Here is a 19,107-nt window from a genome sequence, read left to right as displayed (position 1 = left end):
TCATTTCTAACTCTTCATCTTCTGAATATGCTGCCACAGAGGTCAGGATCAGATGAGGAAACATATCCCCCTAAGTATTGCTGGTGGTTATTTATTTTTAAAGCCGCCTCTATTTATAGAAGAGCACTGACAATAGCCCCTCTGGCAGCAAACCTGTCATATTTGATAAGCAAAGCAAGGCTGGGCTTGCTCAGTGTTTGGATGGGAGCTATGGTACTGCAGGAAGTGGTACTGATGATTTAATACATGACATTTTCCTTGCTGACTCACTGTGTTGCTGTGGGCATCATGCTGCTGTAGGTTCTGTCTCCCAGATGAGATGTAAAACTTCTTATTAAAGATCCCATGACACTTTTGTAAAAGTAAGAACGACTTCATGAGGATGCTGGAATCTCCTGAGCAGAGTCATTTGTAGTAACAGGTTTCATTTTGTCTACTAACTCATGGGACAAAATTTGTCCCTTAAAATGACTTTATCCGCACAGATACTTGTATAACCCCATCACCATAATATCCGAACAGCTACTCTGACATACTTTCAGACCCAGTTCAGTAACAGCTCTTCATACTGGTGCACACTTTGTACATTTTTTGGTTAGTGTTCTTCATGACTGAAGATGACACTGATAACAGCATTACATCTTTTGAGTACGAGTGTGGCTAAATAGGCCAATGTGCAAGTGGCAGTCCTTTCTGCACTGAGTGCATATGTAGCTCAATATCGAGAAAGGGATTACAGTCTATGCCTGCTCAATCTGCTGCTGTTTACGACTCAGTCTCTGTGCTTCAAGGTCCATACGGTGATTAATCTCAACTGAGTATCCCCATCATTGACTGCTGCTTCGTAGGATGATCTACCTATATCTGAAGACTCCCGGCTGTCAACATGAATGTTGCTCTTCTTTCAAATTATGCTTCACTGCATCTTTGAAGTGCTTCTTCTGGTCATCTTGTATGCAGTTGCCCACTTTAAGTTCACCATACAGCAACTTATTTGGCATTTCACTGTCATCCATCCTCAACACCAGCATAACTGTGATGCAATAAGCATGGCTTCAATCCTTGTGGACTGACTACATTCCAGAACCTCATTATTGGTAACTTTATCCTGCCATTTGAAGCAGAGTATGGCACACAGCTGTCATAAATGGAACGTATCTAGAAGCTTGATATGATGCCTGCAGCAGGTCCAGGTCTTGCACCCATACTACAAATTGGACAGCATAACCGCTTTATAGATTTTTAGCTTGGTTTGAAGCTTAATACCATGTTGCTGCCAGACTCTGTCTTATAGTCTGCCAAATGATGAACTGGCTTTATTGCTGCAACTTGTCAGTTCCTTGTCTATAGCAGCATCATTCAACCATGTGCTGCCAAGATAGCAGAAGTCTGTAACAGCTTTCAGTGTTGCTGATGGTGACTTTTGCATAAAAGAATTAATGGACACAAATCTGACATCAGGAATCATAATACTCAAAAACCAGTGGGAGAACACTTTAACCTGTCTGGCCATTCTATGACAGACCTGCGGGTGGCTATCTTAAAACAGAAAAACTTCAAAAACAGACTCCAACGAGAGACTGCTGAGCTGGAATTGATATGCAAACTAGACACAATCAACTCAGGGTTAAATAGGGATTGGGAATGGCTGAGCCATTACAAACATTGAATCTGTCTCCCCTTGTAAGTATTTTCACACTTGCTTCTTATCAAACTGTCTGTACTGAGCTATCTTGATTATCACTTCAAAAGTTTTTTTTCTCTTACTTAATTGGCCTCTCAGAGTTGGTAAGACAACTCCCACCTGTTCATGCTCTCTGTATGTGTGTGTATATATATCTCCTCAATATATGTTTCACTCTATATGCATCCGAAGAAGTGGGTTGTAGCCCACAAAAGCTTATGCTCTAATAAATTTGTTAGTCTCTAAGGTGCCACAAGTACTCCTGTTCTTCTTGTAGCATCATCGACCATTGCTACATAAAAGAGATTGAACAGGATTGGACCAATTATGCAGCTTTCTTTAATACCATTAGTGACAGGAAATGGGTCAGACAGAATAGCTCTACACAGACTTCTCTGAGCATTCTGTCATGAAATAGCCTCATAATGTCAGTGAATTTTTCTGGACAACCAAACTTACATAAGAATTGCAAAAGTGTAGGTCTACTGAAGGTGTCAAATGCTTTAGCCAAGTTGATGAACACAGCGTAAAGGTCCTGTTGCTGTTCTCTGTATTTCTCCTGCATCTGACAAACTACAAATATCATGTCTGCCATTCCTTGCTTTGGTGTGAAACTGCACTGCGACTCAGATAGCACACAATTAGTGATGTTACGTAGCAGACAATCAAAACGTACTCTGGCCGGAACATTTCCAGTGATAGAGAGTAACAAGATACTGCAATAGTTGCCACAGTTGGACTTTTTACCTTTCCTGTTGTGTATATGGTAACAATAGTGATATCTTTGAAGTCATATAGTATATCTTCAGTTCTCCATATATTGAGAAAGAGTCCAGACAGTCACCTTAACAAGGTCTCGCCTCCATACTTGAATATTTCTGCAGGAATGCCATGAGATCTTCAGTATCATGAAGAGTTGCCCACTCACAATTTACATTAGCATGAGTAGTCAATCCTGCAAGGTCAGACAGAGCCACGGTGATGTTGTTGCAGAGCTGTGCTTGTGTAGCTTCATCTTGTAATTGCTTTACATTGAGTCATCTGATTGATTTAGATGATGACTTATGATGCACTGGTTATATTATCAGTAAGAGTTTTGAGCACATCATACAATGGTCTGTCCAGCAGCCTGTCCCATGCATGGCTGTAGTGATTTGTACATCCTGTAGAATTTGTCCCAGAACAACGATGTAGTCAATAAGATGGCATTGTTTGGATCTTGGGTGCATCCATGTTGGGTTGGGTTTTTTTGTCTGGTAGGTGGAAAAAGTATTAATGATTGCTAATTGCTGCTTGTTGCACTCACTGAGTAGCAGAGTTCCATTGCTATTCTCTTTCCCAGTCCCTTGCTGTCCAATGGGTATGCTGCCCGGTTACCACATTACTTACAACCCTTGCATTAAAGTTCCCCATGATGATCAGTTTATCTGATGCTGCTGTAGATGTTAAGAGTTTGTCTAAATCACCGTAGAACGTTTCTTTCTCATCGTCTGCATTTGTCATGGTGGGAGTGTAAGTGCTGAGGATGGTAGTGTACTACTCGTGTTTCAATTGCAACCATAGTACTCTGCACCGATCTCTGAGAGTTACCCTTCATCAGTGAGTCTGGTTTCACTCAGTGCAGCACTGTCGACCCTATACCCAGCCAGTTCTCTTGCAACAAGTGCTGTGCCTCTTTCAGGTCCACTGGTGGTAGGGTTGTCATATAGAGTCCTAACATTCCACAAAGCTATTGTGATTGTGAGTTTGCTCATTTTCTGACCGCACACCTTTTCTAGCCCCATATGGGATAAGCAGTGTAATCATGAACAGAGCTGCTCAGATGCCCAAGATGTTGCCGAATGGTTGTGCTACTTCCAGGCACAGCACCAAGGGACCAGCCCATGAGGGCTGCCTGCATGCAGGTCTGTGACTATGACCACCAGCGTCACCATGCCTGTCACTTCGCCCTTCACCTATCACCGTAGGACTTTCCCCCACCCTCAGAACTCATACGCAAGAAGTGGTAATGGCTTGTGTGGCACCATCCACACTCACCCACCCATTCTCTTGAACTCCAATGACACGAACTCCCAAGACAACTGGCAGGGGGTAGGGTGCAGTTTGTGGCCATGGATACAGAATCATTCAATGTGCCCTCTGTAGTAGTGGATAACTCCTATGCCTGCACCTGCTTGTTACATTGTTTGAGTGTAGCTCTCATCTACCATAGAGACCGTTGAGGTCTTCACCATCAATCCAGTAGCTGGGAGCATGGGTTAATGAATGTCAGCATGTATTCCACACACTGGTGGACCTGCTCATTACACCGATGGTGCCCCATGCTGCTGCAAGATCCCTTGCAGAATTAGCCTGGGCAAGTGATGTCCTAGTTACCGGGTCTTCCTGGTGGAGAGGCTGTGTACTATTTTATGCATTTGGTCTCCTTTTCACCATACGAGGCTAGCTGGTGGCCAGTGATGATAGTCATACACTCACTACATTGGTCACCAGCACTAGGCGTGGCACACAGCTCTGTGCTGTGGCACTAACTGATTTTGTACATATGCAGCGGGGTAATGACACTTGGTCCTATTAGAAATGCTGTATTCCTCTCATATCAAATTCTGCTTCTGCTCTCACTGAAGTCTTTGGGAATTTTCCCCTTGATTTCAATCAGAGCAAGACAGAGGCCAGTGATGAAAAATTAAATAAAAGAAAGTACTAAAATGTACAAGCAAGTAATATTAACACTCCTGCAATAAATGCTTTGGGTCCAATTATGCTCTCGTTGACCTTGAAGAGCGCAGAAGTAGGCCTTTGGTGGTATGGTACACACACTGTCATCCTTTCTTTATACATGTAGAAAACAGGTGTATTTGAGAACTTATTTAAGGATTTTCAGAAGAACTAGTGCCTCTCTTGGAATATATTCAAGAACATCCTTAAACTCTGCAAAAGAAACAAAAAGGACCTGTATCAGGATTGTTTTTATGAACAGTGATTGAATAATCTTCCTCCAGAAATACATTGACTTGATGCTCATTCTTTACATACACCCATTCTTCCAGTAACTCCTATAGGATAATCTCTGCTTAAGCACTCCCACACTCTTGACAGACAGAACAGTGTACAAATACACCAGTATTCTACATCATTTATAGGGGTGTTTTTTGCAAGCACTATTTTTTAAGTTGTATTTTGTTGTGTTTTCTTGAAACAACGAATGATGATGAGAATACAGTGTAAATCACTTGGGTGGTTTAAACAGAAATTGTGATGGCTTAAAAATATTGTATCCTTTTATTTTCTTTAAAACATCCCTATGCATAGTAGAGCTGTTTCTTTCCTTTCTGCAACATGGGGTTTTGTATTAGTAGCCTGTTTGTAAATTGTATTGTATTTTTTCTTCTCAATAAAAAGTTATTTATTCCATTTTAAAAATGTATAGGGCAAGGTGGCAAACCATGGTGAACTCCATGAGAGTATATTTCCGGCCCTGACTTGCAGATGAAAGGTTCAGCCTGTGTAGAATTCACTGCAGGATCAGGATCTCTGTTTTGTATATATATCAGTTAGAGCAGTGCAGCACTCAGAGAGAACATTTACAAGTGATGTAGGATAAAAAAATCCAGTTTGAGTGGCCTTTTCCTGGCTTCAGCCACAGGGTTTTAGAGAGGGAGAGAGTCAGGTTTAAAACATTTGGATAGACAGCTTGGCACTTGGATGTTTCTCTGAACTGAATCGCCATACCTTTTGAGGTCTTTCTCATCATCACATAAAGGTACCAGGATTGGGCAAGCTGGATCACAGGCCAGGATACTATTCTATATGCCCAGGCCACAGAGAACATATCTCCAATATGGCCTGACCATGATCTCCTGCAGTCTGATGTTGGGGCGCACCTTTTATGTAAGAATGAGGTATTTTTTAATGGCCTTCTCTCAGGTAGTAATGTAACTGGAGCATTTCCATGGGACTCTGTGAGACACAATAGATATGTTTACCATTTTACAACAATCAGCTGGGCTCAGCCATAGTATAGTGCCAGCCTCTTCTGTGATATCCTCTGATTCACAGATCAAAGTCAAGCCACCTTGATTTGCAGATGATGTGAGAGGGAAGATGGCTAGAACGCCAATTATGGAAATGTTGGGTTGAAACTGACAGACTGTGTCAAACATTTTTTACACTATTACTGTGGCTATGTGGGAGGCAAATACGAGGTTCTTTGCCTCCAACATAGCATTCACAGAACCTCAGTCAGCACACAGATTTGTTTTGTTTGGCAAATAGCTTAGTTAGTCCAGGCTGTTTCCACTTGGTGTCTGATTGGAGTTCCTCCTGCTGTGAGGAAATCTCTTGTTATCTCGTTGAGAAAATCATTCAGATTCTAACGGGCCTATGTTTCCCTTTGTTCTTGTCAAGGCTGTATCCCCACTTTGAACTTTAGGGTACAAGAGTGGGGGCCTGCATGAGGACTCCTAAGCTTATCTACCAGCTTAGCTCTGGTCCGCTGCCACCATCTCAAGAACTCCCTCCCTGGGAAGCCTTGAGAAACCTTTCACCAATTCCCTGGTGAACACAGATCCAAACCCCCTTGGATCTTAAAACAAGGAGAAATTAACCATCCCCCCTCCTTCCTCTCACCCTCCTTTCACCAACTCCGGGTGAATACAGATCCAAACCCCCTTGGATCTTAAAACAAGGAGAAATCAATCTGGTTCTTAAAAGAGAAGGCTTTTAATTAAAGAAAAAGGTAAAAATCATCTCTGTAAAATCAGTATGAAGAATAACTTTACAGGGTAATCAAACTTAAAGAGCTCAGAGGACCCCCCCCCCCCCCCGTCTTAGGTTCAAAGTACAGCAAACAAAGATAACCACTTTGGTAAAAGGTACATTACAAGTTGAGAAAACAAAGTAAATCTAAGACGCCTTGCCTGGCTTTTTACTTACAAGTTTGAAATAGGAGAGACTTGTTTAGAAAGATGGGGAGAACCTGGATTGATGTCTAGTCCCTCTCAGTCCCAAGAGCGAACCACCCCTTAAACAAAGGACACACAACAAAAGCCTTTCCCCCCCCAAGATTTGAAAGTATCTTGTCCCCTTATTGGTCCTTAGGGTCAGGTGTCAGCCAGGTTACCCGAGCTTCTTAACCCTTTACAGGTAAAAGGATTTGGAGTCTCTGTACACAGAGAGCTGTTACCCTTCCCTTTATGGTTATGACAGTTCTTCTTTACGTTTTGTTTAAAATGATGCCTATCAGGGCATGGGGGACAAATACTACATAATCTCTATTGAAATTTTGCCCAGTGATTCTCTCCAAAGTACTGGATTTGTTGGGGAAATTTCATGCAACAGATGTGCTCTGGATTCTGGATCTTCTTGGCCAGTAAAGGCCAAAGGGGTATGGGTGTTGGGCCTCGTGCTAATGGAGACTGTCAATGCCTCCCTTAAAGAGTAGGCTCGCTGTCTTCTCTTAAGGAATCATTCAACGCTTTGGAGTGGAGCCCGGAGCTGGAGCACAGCTCCAAAGCCCACAGATTTTGTTCAAGAAATCATGTTAGTGTTGACAATCTGATTTTCATCCTGTATCTAATCTTTCCTCAGTGGTTAAGATTATTGAAAAGGTTGTGGTGAAATAGCTCTTATGGTATCTACAGGCCTCACATTTCCTTGATCCTTGTGAATTTGGGAACCAACTGGGTACAGCACGAAGTCTGCATTGTGGTTGCATTGGCTGATGATCTCTTCCTGGTAATGGCTGAAGATGACATCTGGGCTGATATTACATGTCAGCTGCCTCTGACACTGTTGATCATAAGGTGCTGTTGATGTGCCACACTGGAAATGCGTGAAGTTGCTCTTTAGTGACTTTGTTCTGCTCACAGAAAGATCCAAGATTGCTCGTCTTCCCCACAGATACTTGGGTGGAGTTCTACAAGGTTCCATCTGCTTGCTCTTCCTATTCTGCATGTTCAGGGGCTCTTAGAAGGGTTAGTGAGGCAACATGGGCTGCAATGTTCATCCAGTGAAAATTATAGGTCATTTAACAGGCAAGTGAAAAGGATAGTGAGTGATCTGCAGCTGGAAAGAGGCTGGCTGAGGGATAATTGTACCAAGACAGTCAAAAATACAGGACATTTAACAGAACCCCAAACATCCTGGGCTTCTCTTCCTCTGTCAAATATGGACAACCCTAGATAATTTTTTTGCCAGTGGAGACATTTAAATTTTAACAGGCCTCTATTGAACTTTGTTGTTTCTTCACATTTTGTTTAAAATGATGACCTATGCAACTTGACCAGGGAGATAAAACCTGAAATGCACAATTAGTAGTGCTGGAAGGTTTACAACATGTTTCTATCAACCTGTGAGGCGCTAATTTCAAATACTTTTGCATGTGTAGGTCCTAGAATATCAATAGTGAAGTACTAGCGCCATACCGTACTAAACAAACACACATGTATATCGGATATTTGGTGTTTGTGGCTCTGTATTTCATGGGGCCCTTATCACATACTTAGTGTTAGCTCCATTAATCTACCTTTGGCTTAATTAATGTCTCGAATAAACAACTTTGAAATGAAAAACTAATGAATATCCTTCAAATTCCTCAGGCGTCCAAATAAAGACTCTGAAACAGACATAATTATTGGGGTTTAGAAATTATCATTCCTATCTAAAACACTCACCAAGACCTGTTGTTAAAATTAAGACAAGAGAGCCTACAAGTAAATAAGGTCTTAGACCCTAGTCCTGTAAAACATACATACATTTACTTGCCTATGTAAGTGTTTTGAAGGATTGGGAACTTAGTCAATGACTAAGTTTTGACTTTCTTTGTCCAGCTTTTTTTTTTTTTAAACAGGAAAATGTGCGGTGGTGAACTTTATAAGGGAAGGAGGAAGAACTTTATCATTATAGAATCCACTTCCTTATACAAATGTAGGCAATATTAAACTGCACATGCTATATATGACCCACATGTTTTAACAAGTTGGTTCTAATGGTGTAACCCAACAGACACCAGCAGTTCTGATCCAAACTGCCACCAGTCCTTGAAGTATAACAATCCATACAATTAAATTTTAATACTGTAAATAAACATTCTTTTAAAATATGACCTTCAAAGGCTTTTGTATGGTATCCCTTTTGTCAGGATAGTTCTGAGCTTCCTACTTTTGACTTTTAGATTTATCCCTGATTTCAATATCACAGGATTCAAAAATAAAATATCCCACAACATTAGCTGCACTGCATTGATTGTAAAGTTGAACCCACAGTTAGATAAAATTGCAGTGTTAGAGGGAAAGTGTGAACGTACCGTTTTACCATGATAGGGAAATATTTTTCTTTTTAATCTCCCCCAGAGTTAGCAACTGCCTCAGGATTTCCCTGTTTCCACCATGCAATCCTAATTGCGGGGCTCTTTATTTACTTAAAGGGAACCCCACTCACACAATCACTTTGACCGGGGCCACATTTTGATGTCTTCATTCAAGCTGACTTTAGGGGGATCACTGATGTCATAAGGTGCGCTCCCAGATCTCTCCGGGCAGGGCGTGAATTCACACCTGTTTTATTGCCAGCTTTCTGATTACCTCAACCTGTCCACGATCCTAACCACTCCTCCCCCCTGAAAACATTCCTCAGCGCACCTAACGTGCCTGCATTGCTGCTGCCCCAACCCCTCTGCTGCCCCTGCCAAGCCTGTGCCAGCAGTTTTTTTGCAGCAGGAGGAGCAGGAAGCTGCCCGGGTAAATCACATGACACAGCCGCCGCCGCTGCTCCTGGGCTTAGTTCAGCGCTCCTCGCACTGGGAGGGGGAACCTGCTGCTGCAACCAGCGCTCCACAGCCGCCGCGGCTCCTCGCTCGTCCCTGCTGGTGAATTTCCTGGCCGCTCGCTCCATGCAGCTCCTCCATTGCGGAAGCGCCGCGGGGGCAGCCTGAGGGGCGGCGTACCGGCGGGGCTGGCCCTTGGTGCGCCCGGCTCCCCGCGCTGGAGGGTGCTGCGGGGGCGGCCGGCGGGAGTAACATGCTCACTCGGGTGAAGTCTGCCGTGGCCAATTTCATGGGCGGCATCATGGCTGGCAGCTCGGGCTCGGAGCACGGCAGCGGCTCGGACTTGCCCCTGCGCTTCCCCTACGGGAGACCCGAGTTCCTGGGGCTGTCTGCGGACGAGGTCGAGTGCTCCGCCGACCACATCGCCCGGCCCATCCTCATCCTCAACAAGGAGACCAAGCGCCTGCCCTGGACCACGGGATACGCCGAGTGAGTACAGCAGCCTCCCCGGGGCCATGCGTCTGCCCCGCAGCCCGGGCAGGGGGTGTCACCTGGAGGGGGGTTATCGGCGGCGCTCCGGGGAGGTGTGGGGGGCAGCGGAGCATACACGCTAGTTGGTATCCGGGCACATCAAGGGTAATGCACATCAGCCCCTCACTGCTCCTGCCCCCTTCTCTTCTCGTGCCATGGGGCTAGGCCCCCTGGGGGCCCGGCAGTGTCTCTTGTAACACCCTCTTCCCCCTTCCCCCCCCAGCATGCCCACCTAGCCGGGATGGTTTCTGTCCCTGCTAAGGGTGGGTGGTGCATGTGTTGAGTTGAGTAGGTCTCTTGTTTGGAGCCTCTCACAGGGCAGGCTGCTTTCTCCCTTCCTGAAGTGAACCCCCTGTTTTGCAAAATAATGTTGTTCTGCTTTTCTTTCTGGGCTGCCCCTTTAGGCCCCGGGGGCAGGAATTCTTATAGACGTTTAATAACAGAATTTTGGCTAATCCAAAATTGGTGCATAAGCGTGTTTGAGTGAGAGGACTGTGTTAGGTGGCTATCTCTGGTTGTGTTGCTGGAGAGGATGGGGAACTAGGATTTAACACATCCCTTCCCAGGCCTGTGCAGCTCAGAGCGCAACATCAATGTTTGTCATTGATCACTCCCATTCTAAAAAATTTCCATCCTCCTTCCTCCAACATATTGGCTCTGGGAGCTGGGCTAGGAAGGTGGAATGAAGGAGACTACAGTAGTTCTCTGGTGCTCTTGCACCCCAGCTCATCTCCTGTATCTCAGACTCCTGCACAATCACAACTGATGTTTACAGCTGTACTACATACTTAATTTTCCTCAGTCAAAGGATTAAAATGATAAACTGCTCTTCTAAATCTCAGTGATAATTGCTGGTGACCGGCTGTATTGTGAATGCCCAGATAGGAGGGATTTGATGAAAGTGAGACTTTTGTACTCTTTGAAAATGAGTATCAGCATTGGGCTGGGGGAGGTGGGGGGAATAAATCAGTTGAGCAGCTTTATGTGTTTATTGCTGAGTTGAATGAAAATATGCACCGACACTAAACTTGATTTAAGTAGTTTGTGGAGAAGCTTATTAAGAAGGAATGGTGAAGCGACACGTTCTTGGGCAGCTTCCTTTAGAGCTAGCTGCATTCAAATACATTTCGTGCTGGCCTAATATCCTCTCTCCGATGCACTGAAGACCCAAGACTTCCCATTGCAAATATTATATTGAAGATCCATGTTTAAGAGGGACTTGAGGATCCCAAGCTCTAAACGAATGGAAAGGAAACATACTGTGAAGATACAGACAAGCTGAGAAATGAATTGTTCTGGCCACTCATTGCAGTGCCCATAGTTCATTGCCTTGAGTCGTATCATTGCTGTTTATTTTGGAAGGAATTGTGTATCTGGTCAGTAGCCAGTTTCAGTCTTAAGCACAATCAAGGCAAATGACCTCTTAGGGCCAGTTCTTCAAGAGCAGGACACAAAGTGCAGAGCTTGCTTGGATGGGAGGCCCCATCCCACTGTTCAACAAGGGAACCAGTTACAGAGAGACTTGTGTGCTGGTGCATGATTTGGCTCCCGTTGAATTCAGTATTAGTTTTACCATTTGCTTCAGTGGGAGCATGATTGAAGTCTGGAGATTACAAACTGTAAGGCCAACCATGGCAATAGCAATGCATAAATTACAGAAGCTACAAACAATCCAGGGGTTGGGAGAGAGGTATCTTCTTTTCTGTGAGGCTCTGTCTCTTAGGATCGAATGCAATGCCGTGTCTGCACTAGAGAGCTTATAGGGCACAGCTGTACTGATGAGCTGCACCGCTATAAGGTCTCCTGTGTAGCCGCTCTATGCCGACAGGAGAGAGCTCTCCCGTTGACATAATTAAACCATCCCCAACGAGCGGCAGTAACTATGTCGGCGAGAGAAGCTGTCCTGCCAACATAGCACTGTCCACGCTGGCATTTCTGTTGGTGTAACTTATGTTGCTCAGAGGGGTGTTGTTGTTTTTCACACTCCCGAGTGACATAAGTATACTGACAAAAGTGGTAACGTAGACATAGCCTTTAAAGGTAATAGAAAAACTAACTCTGACAACTTTAGGAGTAGGAGCAAGGCCTTAATGAGCAAATGTAGCCTTATAAAAAGGTACAAACGATCTGTCCTAACATGATTGGAAGTGCTGAAATGTAAAATGGGATTTAGAGCATTTAAAGTTTTCTTTTTCCTCACAATTTTAGAGACCATCAAACAACTTTGCTGTAAGCTATCAAAATGGGCGAGGTTTGAATGTTTATAAAACTGTAAATTGTTCTGGTCCTAAAATAATCTGTAACTCAATCGTCCTTTACCAAAGGGGCTAATTGAGGTCCAATGATTTGCTAAAGGACACGGCAAGTCACTAATGAAGTACGAAATAGATTGTTGTTAGTGGACTAAGCACATGTATGGGAGTCCAACAAGTTTTAATGTGGAATGAGTCTTTCAAGAAGGAAAAGTGTGATGCTAGAAAACAAAAGCATAGTGGGATCATGTGGGAAATTGTATTCCTTATGTGAATTTATGTTTGCAGATGTCACAACCACCATAAAGAAAATGGCTAAGTAAAAGAAGAAGGTCTTCATCTTACCTGTATGATAAATTTCACTTTTGCAGTGTTAATCTGGTGTGCAGTTCAGTTAACATGCAGGACCTGTTGGTAGCTATGTGAAAAGAGACAATCCATTAGTTTTGCATAGCTTTTAAGGTCTGATCCAACTCCCATTGAACTCATTGAGAGACATTTATTGACTTCAATGGGAGTTGAATAGGGCCCATTGGAAGCTCTTCCACTGCTGAAGAAAGAGGGGAAAATAGTCTCCTTAGCAAACTTTTCCACTAATGTTTGTCTCTGAAACAAATTTCTAGAACGTTCGAAATTGGGTTTCACAGTAGAATACCAAGGTATTGTTTACAGAAGCTGTGGTGAAATAAGCAAATGTCAAAATTGCACCATCTTCCCAATGCAAAGCAGGAAAAACAGTCATTACTGAGCAAAGAAAATGGTTGTGGGTTCAGGGAATTGTTGTGTTACAAAGGAAAACAATGGCAACTTCAAATTTATTTTTTGCGGGGGGGGAGGGGGTGTAGGCTAACAACTTTGTGACTTAATCATGACAGTATTTGGTGTTTTACATATATATAAAATGGCCTGTTCTTCCCTCAGCTCAACATACAATTTGGTAATAATGGGTGTTTATGCCCATATATCAAGGGGAGAATAGAGATGGCAGAAATTTAAAATTGCCTGGAAAAGGGATAGGAAGGTGGAATGTATTTTTTCAAAAAGTTGATTTGCTTTATTGTAAAGAACTAAGTCCTCCCACAATACTTTTTAACATTCGTACGGTAACGGAATGTTTTCTTTTCTATAGAGATCTTCCTTAGTAATTAATTGAAGGGATATCAGCGTGGAGTCTGCTATCCCTGTGCAGTAACTCATGACATAATATTTGAGGAAGTGACTTAGTCCTTGCTTCTCTAGTTTTTGCTCAAGAGGCAAGGCTAGAAAAGACGGTTCTCCCCTAACTCCTTTTCCATTGTGTTTTAAAGTGCATCTTCTAGATGCAGAATTCTCTGTCTGTGATCAACTCAATGTCTTTATTTCCATATTGGAATCCCTTTACTAACTTCTTTACTGCAATATCTTGTCAGCTCTTTTCATAAACAAGTTCCCTACCTAGAAATCAGCAACAATTATGAAAATCTAGGCATGAGTAAAGAAAGCAAATGCACTCTTACTGTGTATAGGGATGAAATCAATTTTCCTATTACAGATAGTAGGATCCTTTTAGGTTTCACATAATGTGTAGTAACAGACATGGCAGTTTACTTATGGCTCCAGAAGTCCTTTTATTGTTGGCATCCATCTTAAAGACATCATACAAATTTGAGTCAGCATTTAGAATCTATTCTGATAGGATAGGGATCTTTATATAGATATATATTTTAGTACTTGCTGAACTCAAACTACTGGGGCCACAGACAAAATAAGGTCTCCAGTCACAAAGATGAAGGAAGCCTTTACTTCAATGATTTCTTCCATAATTGATCCCCAAAGAGACGGGATCTTCATGATCTCTCAGTATCTTGTGCCTAAAGTGATGATGGTAACTGCTTGGGTCCCACCATATATTGCCATAATGAAATGGTATTTGCTGTCAAGTCTGGAGTTTCCCTTGGAACAACCCATCCTCCTTTCTCCTTTTCTCTTGCATCTCCCATGTTAGAATTTCAGGATGTTTTCTTTTACAGAAATGTTACGATTTGTTCACAATTTAACTTATTTGTAAGAATTTGCTATACAACAATTTATTAAACTCAGCAAAATTAAGTGACAACATTCTAGTTTGTTTCTAATTTTGATTAAGCTACCCTTTCTTAAAATCTGAGATTTGCAGTCTGGTATCATTCTCTACATTCCCCATTCAGGTGGAATTGTACAACAATGTGGATACTATGTAGAGCAAAAAAAGAAAAAATCCTCAAAAATATATCTTAGAGGCAAGGGGTAAAGTATTGTTCCTTCCTGGTATTTGAGTATGGGATCTGCAGGGACTCGCTGAGGTTTCCCTATCTGCTTATTCACTGAACAGTTGGAAAACAACCTCACTTCTGGCTGTTACTTCAGCCAGAAGAATTGAGACCTATCAAGCTTTGACAGTAGATCCACCCCTTTCTTTAGAATGACAAAAGATAGTTATTTCTTTCAACTAGACATTTCCTTTATTCCAAAGGTAACTTATAATGTTCATGCAATTTTGTGCAAAAAAAAAAAAAAAAACCGCTCTCTCAAATCAGTGGTGGTGTTTTGGGGGTTTTTTCGTTTGTTTGTTTTTACTTTATGATGGGAGATGTTCTGACTCACCTGATACATACAGGCCTATCAAACTATCTTAAAGCACTCGTAACATTAGAATAAACATTATGCCAATGTTTCTTTGGTATAACCCCACTGACTTCTGTTGATTTACATCAAGGATTAATATATTTTTATCAACAATTCAGGATACAATTTCTTTTTTCCTAGATGTACCTCTAATCAAAAAGAGTAATTGTTTTAAATACACTTGCTCTTCTCTACCTAACATGCCTTCTTTCTTTTTTTGAGAAGTGGTCAGCTTGAGCATGGAAAAGTTCCCATTTGACATTTAGCCATCTGACATTTTGCAAAGTACCTTCTGTTTTCCTGAGTGTTGGGCCATTCTCAAGAGGCATTAGGTCTGAGCTCTTGATGGCTTTACATTCTGCCATCCATAACTTGTCTGTTGGTCTTTTGCTTATTTAGATTACTCTGTTAATAGGAGGGAAGCTCCCAGGAATAACTTCACAATTTTCTCTTTACAGCAGTTTCCTCAATGTACACTGCTGTCCCATCACCCCCTTCTCAAGAGAATGTGTGCTGACTCTGCTTTCAGCCTTGTTTCACACTTGCTAAACAGACTAATGAACTAAGGCTACTAATATAACTTTATAATTTTAAAACTATATGATACGAATAAATAACCTGTTTGACACTCAGTGGTGTCTTAGCTGTGCACATAGCTAACCTAGATAACTACATGTTCCTATCACGTTTACTCTCATCCTTCCGCCTACATTCCCTTCATTTGTTTTACACTCATTTGTTGTTGTCTTAAAGTAGATCAGAAACTCTTTAATACAGAGGTATTTCTTCTATTTTGTGTTTGTATGGGGCCTTGGTACTGGTTAAGGTTTTTGGGCTAACCTATAATACAGTGATAAAGGTCAGTTCACTTTCTTTTACTCCAGAATATATTTAGGGCTAGCAAACTTTTCTTGGACTTACTGGGGAATAGCCCAGCTAGTTGTTCTGAAGGAATTTCATTCAGGAAATAAGCAGGCACTTTCCCATACTAAGAAATCATTCTTTAACAGCTTTGACAGTAAAACAATGTTCTAATTCTACTCCAACTGGCTTAAATGCTAACGTGCATTTCTTGTAGCTCAAAACTCAGTGCTATAATTTCTTTTGTAAATTAATAAAAGTCTAAGTGATGAGGTCCCAGCCAGCCTTGTCTGGCCTTATTTCCTCATTTCTCAGTATCTCACCTTCCTATGATCTCGCTGAGAAACTCCTGTAGATGCCCCTTCAAAGTATTCAATGTTGTCTTTGATACTGTTCCGAACTGGATTATCTATGACCATCTGCAGAAAGCAAATTTTGCCTTAACTCCTTTCTAAATTGTGCTTTGATCTCTGCTGTTTGTTTGAATAGTTGGTATGGGCAAGGTAGGTGTGTGTGTGTGTGTGTGTGTGTTAGTTAATAGGTTTGAAACACTGACTTCTTATTATCCCAGTGGTGCTCTTCTTCTTTTTTTGATGAAACACATGTCCAGTGTTTTTGGGCTCTTTTCATAATGTTACACTTTAGATGTCTTGCAATATTATGTTTTTTCTGCACTGCAGGCCTGCACTAGCAATTACATTTTCTCTGCGGTGTGGTGATCACTGACCCATAATGGATGTAGAGCTCTAGGTGAAGTATTGTGTAACTGTTGCCTTATACAGCATCATTATAGTGCCATGTTGTTACAGCAATAATTTTGTGGGAACAGGGAGGAAAAACAGGATATGATTTTTTTTTTTCTTGATGTGCTGGTCCTTTTCTTAAGCTGATGACATTGCAATTAATTTTCTCTTACTGTATTACTTACTTAGATTCATTGCCTTTAAGCTGGGTGTACAAGAATGTTGCTTGAAAGACTAAAGATCAAAATATAAAGACTGAAAGTGCCAGCCCAAAGTTTCTAACTTATGAGACAAGATAGTGAAAATATGTTGTATAGGAATGACTTGAATTACCCTTCATATGAAAATACTTAGGATCTTAACATTACATTAAGCCTTGTAACAACCCTCTGAGGTAGGAAAGTACTATTATTTCAACCATGCCAATGGGTAAACTGAGGCACTGAGGTTATTACTTGCCTAAGGTTGATGGAAGAGTCTGGAATAGAACCTATAAGTCCTGACTCCCAGTCCCTTGTTCTAACCCCCAGACCACACTGTTAACAGGAGATAACACAGCAGTTGAGCTCATGTGAATTAAAAGTAGTTTATCATTTCTGGGAGCTGCTGTTTCCAATAGTCAGTTAGGAGCATGACTCATGTTCCCACTGTAAACAGGTTTCTTATAGGCAGTGCTAATTCTGTAATTTCAGTAAGAAGTACGTATGATAAAAGAAGAACTCTGAAACAAGCCCCCTGCTCTTGTTCTCCTGGCCTCTCTCTACTCAGGGATGGACACACACAAAGTTGAATTTCAGTATTTGATTTAAATTATAGAGAACGATGAATTCTCGGTTTCCTTCTTTAGTTGAGAGTAATAGATTTAAAGTATGGCCCGATGAATTACTTTAAAATTCAAATCCTCTGGGTATGTGGTCTTCTTATGTAATGTAATATATTAAACTTCTCTTCAAGCCCATATTCCTTCAGCCTCCTGCAAAACAGACTACAGAAATGACATATTTACAAGGGCTTTAGAAAGTCCACTCCTCCCATGAGAGCTAGCACTTAACATTTATGTAATGCCTTTAATCTGCCAAGTGCTTTGCAAATATTAATTTATTTTCAAAACAATCTGGGGAAGGGTATGTGTAGATTAATATTTCCATTTCACAGGTGAAGAAATTGAGGCAGAGAGGTTGAGACCTGCAAAGGGTATGAGCACTGGAAATGGGTCTCAGGAGTTCCTGGCTCTCCGCCATCTGCTTAGACCAGTGCTTTCCATGCCTTTGGGCACTTGGCTTTTGGGGCACAATTTTTGTCATTTTCAGAACTAAAGGGAGTAAGGTAAATCATTTGTCTTAACATTTTCATTGTTGTGTAGCATGAATGCATGCAGTTCTGAAGGAAACAAGATAGGAATGCAGCCCTGAACTGTTTTAATTGCCCATCTACAGCTGGAATGCTGGAGTTATGACTACTTGTGAAATTCAGAATGAAGTTGTGAAGTCTAGATTGGAGAGAGAGAGGTCTAGAGCAGCAATCCAGGACTGCTGAACTATAGTAAGAACTGTATCCTAGGAGATCCTGTGGTTTCATGGAATTAAAGAAGAGATAAAAGAACTGTCATCTGAGAAGCCAATGCAACTCATTTCAGTTGTTTAGCATCTGTTTCCTAGTTCATTGTAATTTTCATTCTTATTTTCCACACTGGGGCTTCCTTCACTAGCTGAATTCCGTGAAGCTCTGGCATTGATAAGCAATCTGAGTGGAGTGCAGCCACCCTATTACCATCTCTAAGGCCTTGGCTACACTCGCGGATTCACAGCGCTGCCGTGGCAGTGCTGTGAAGCGCGAGTGTAGTTGTGCTGCCAGCGCTGCGAGAGCTTTCTCGCAGCGCTGCAAGTACTCCACCTCTCCGAGGGGAATAGCTTGCAGTGCTGCGAGCGAGCGTGCAGCGCTGCAGGTGCTGATTACACTGGCGCTTTACAGCGCTGCACTCGCTGCGCTGGGGGGGGGGGGTGTTTTTTCACACCCCTGAGCGCAGCAAGTGCAGCGCTGTGAATTGCCAGTGTAGCCAAGGCCTAAGACTGGTAGGAATGGAGCAGATCTGGTGCAAAACTGTATTACTCTGTTGTCTTTCCCTGTTGTTTAGAAAGAACAGTCTGCCAGTTTCACTCTGAGATAACATCAGTTTCTTATTAACTCCAGTGGACATATCTGTAGGATAAGAAACACTGTCAAATGCTTTGGGCTCAAACTTTGACTCAGTGTTCCTTCAAAAGAATTTATATTCTGGTGGAGGAAGGTCCCAGATCCCAATATGTTTAGTTTTTTATTTTTAATTCTCCATTTTACCACTGAGAAATGTATAGCAACCTCCAATAACTGTTGCTTTGGAAGAACCAATATAAAATGATCTGTTCTTTTTGGTTCCTTCTTTTGTGTCCCTGTGCTGTTAAGGTCCCTTTGCAGTTAACAGTTTTAAGAGCATCCACGTTTGTGGTGACATTGCTGATGCAGCTGCATCACCAACTAAGTAGTAAAACTAAATGGAGCCAGTTTGGCTTGTGCTGCAAGAGGTAGGTAGGTAGGTAGGTAGGTGTGTGTGTGTGTGTGTGTGTGTGTGTGTGTGTGTGTGTGTGTGTG

General features: G+C 42.1%; 1 protein-coding gene across 1 annotated transcript in view; it reads left to right on the top strand.

Moving 5' to 3' along the window:
* The first annotated feature begins 9,702 nt into the window (after window positions 1-9,702).
* PPM1H (protein phosphatase, Mg2+/Mn2+ dependent 1H) overlaps window positions 9,703-19,107 on the top strand; it is a 197,886-nt gene continuing 188,481 nt past the window's right edge. Inside the window, exon 1 of the mRNA XM_024205105.3 lies at window positions 9,703-9,938. Within this exon, the coding sequence (XP_024060873.1) occupies window positions 9,703-9,938 (236 nt within the window). The remainder of the gene's footprint in view (window positions 9,939-19,107) is intronic.

This window comes from Terrapene carolina, unplaced genomic scaffold, assembly GCF_002925995.2.
Source record: "Terrapene carolina triunguis isolate 2854851 unplaced genomic scaffold, T_m_triunguis-2.0 Scaffold68, whole genome shotgun sequence".
Lineage (NCBI taxonomy): Eukaryota > Metazoa > Chordata > Testudines > Emydidae > Terrapene > Terrapene triunguis.
The sequence above is the reverse complement of the archived record's forward strand: the minus strand, read 5'-3'. Positions and strand labels throughout refer to the sequence as shown.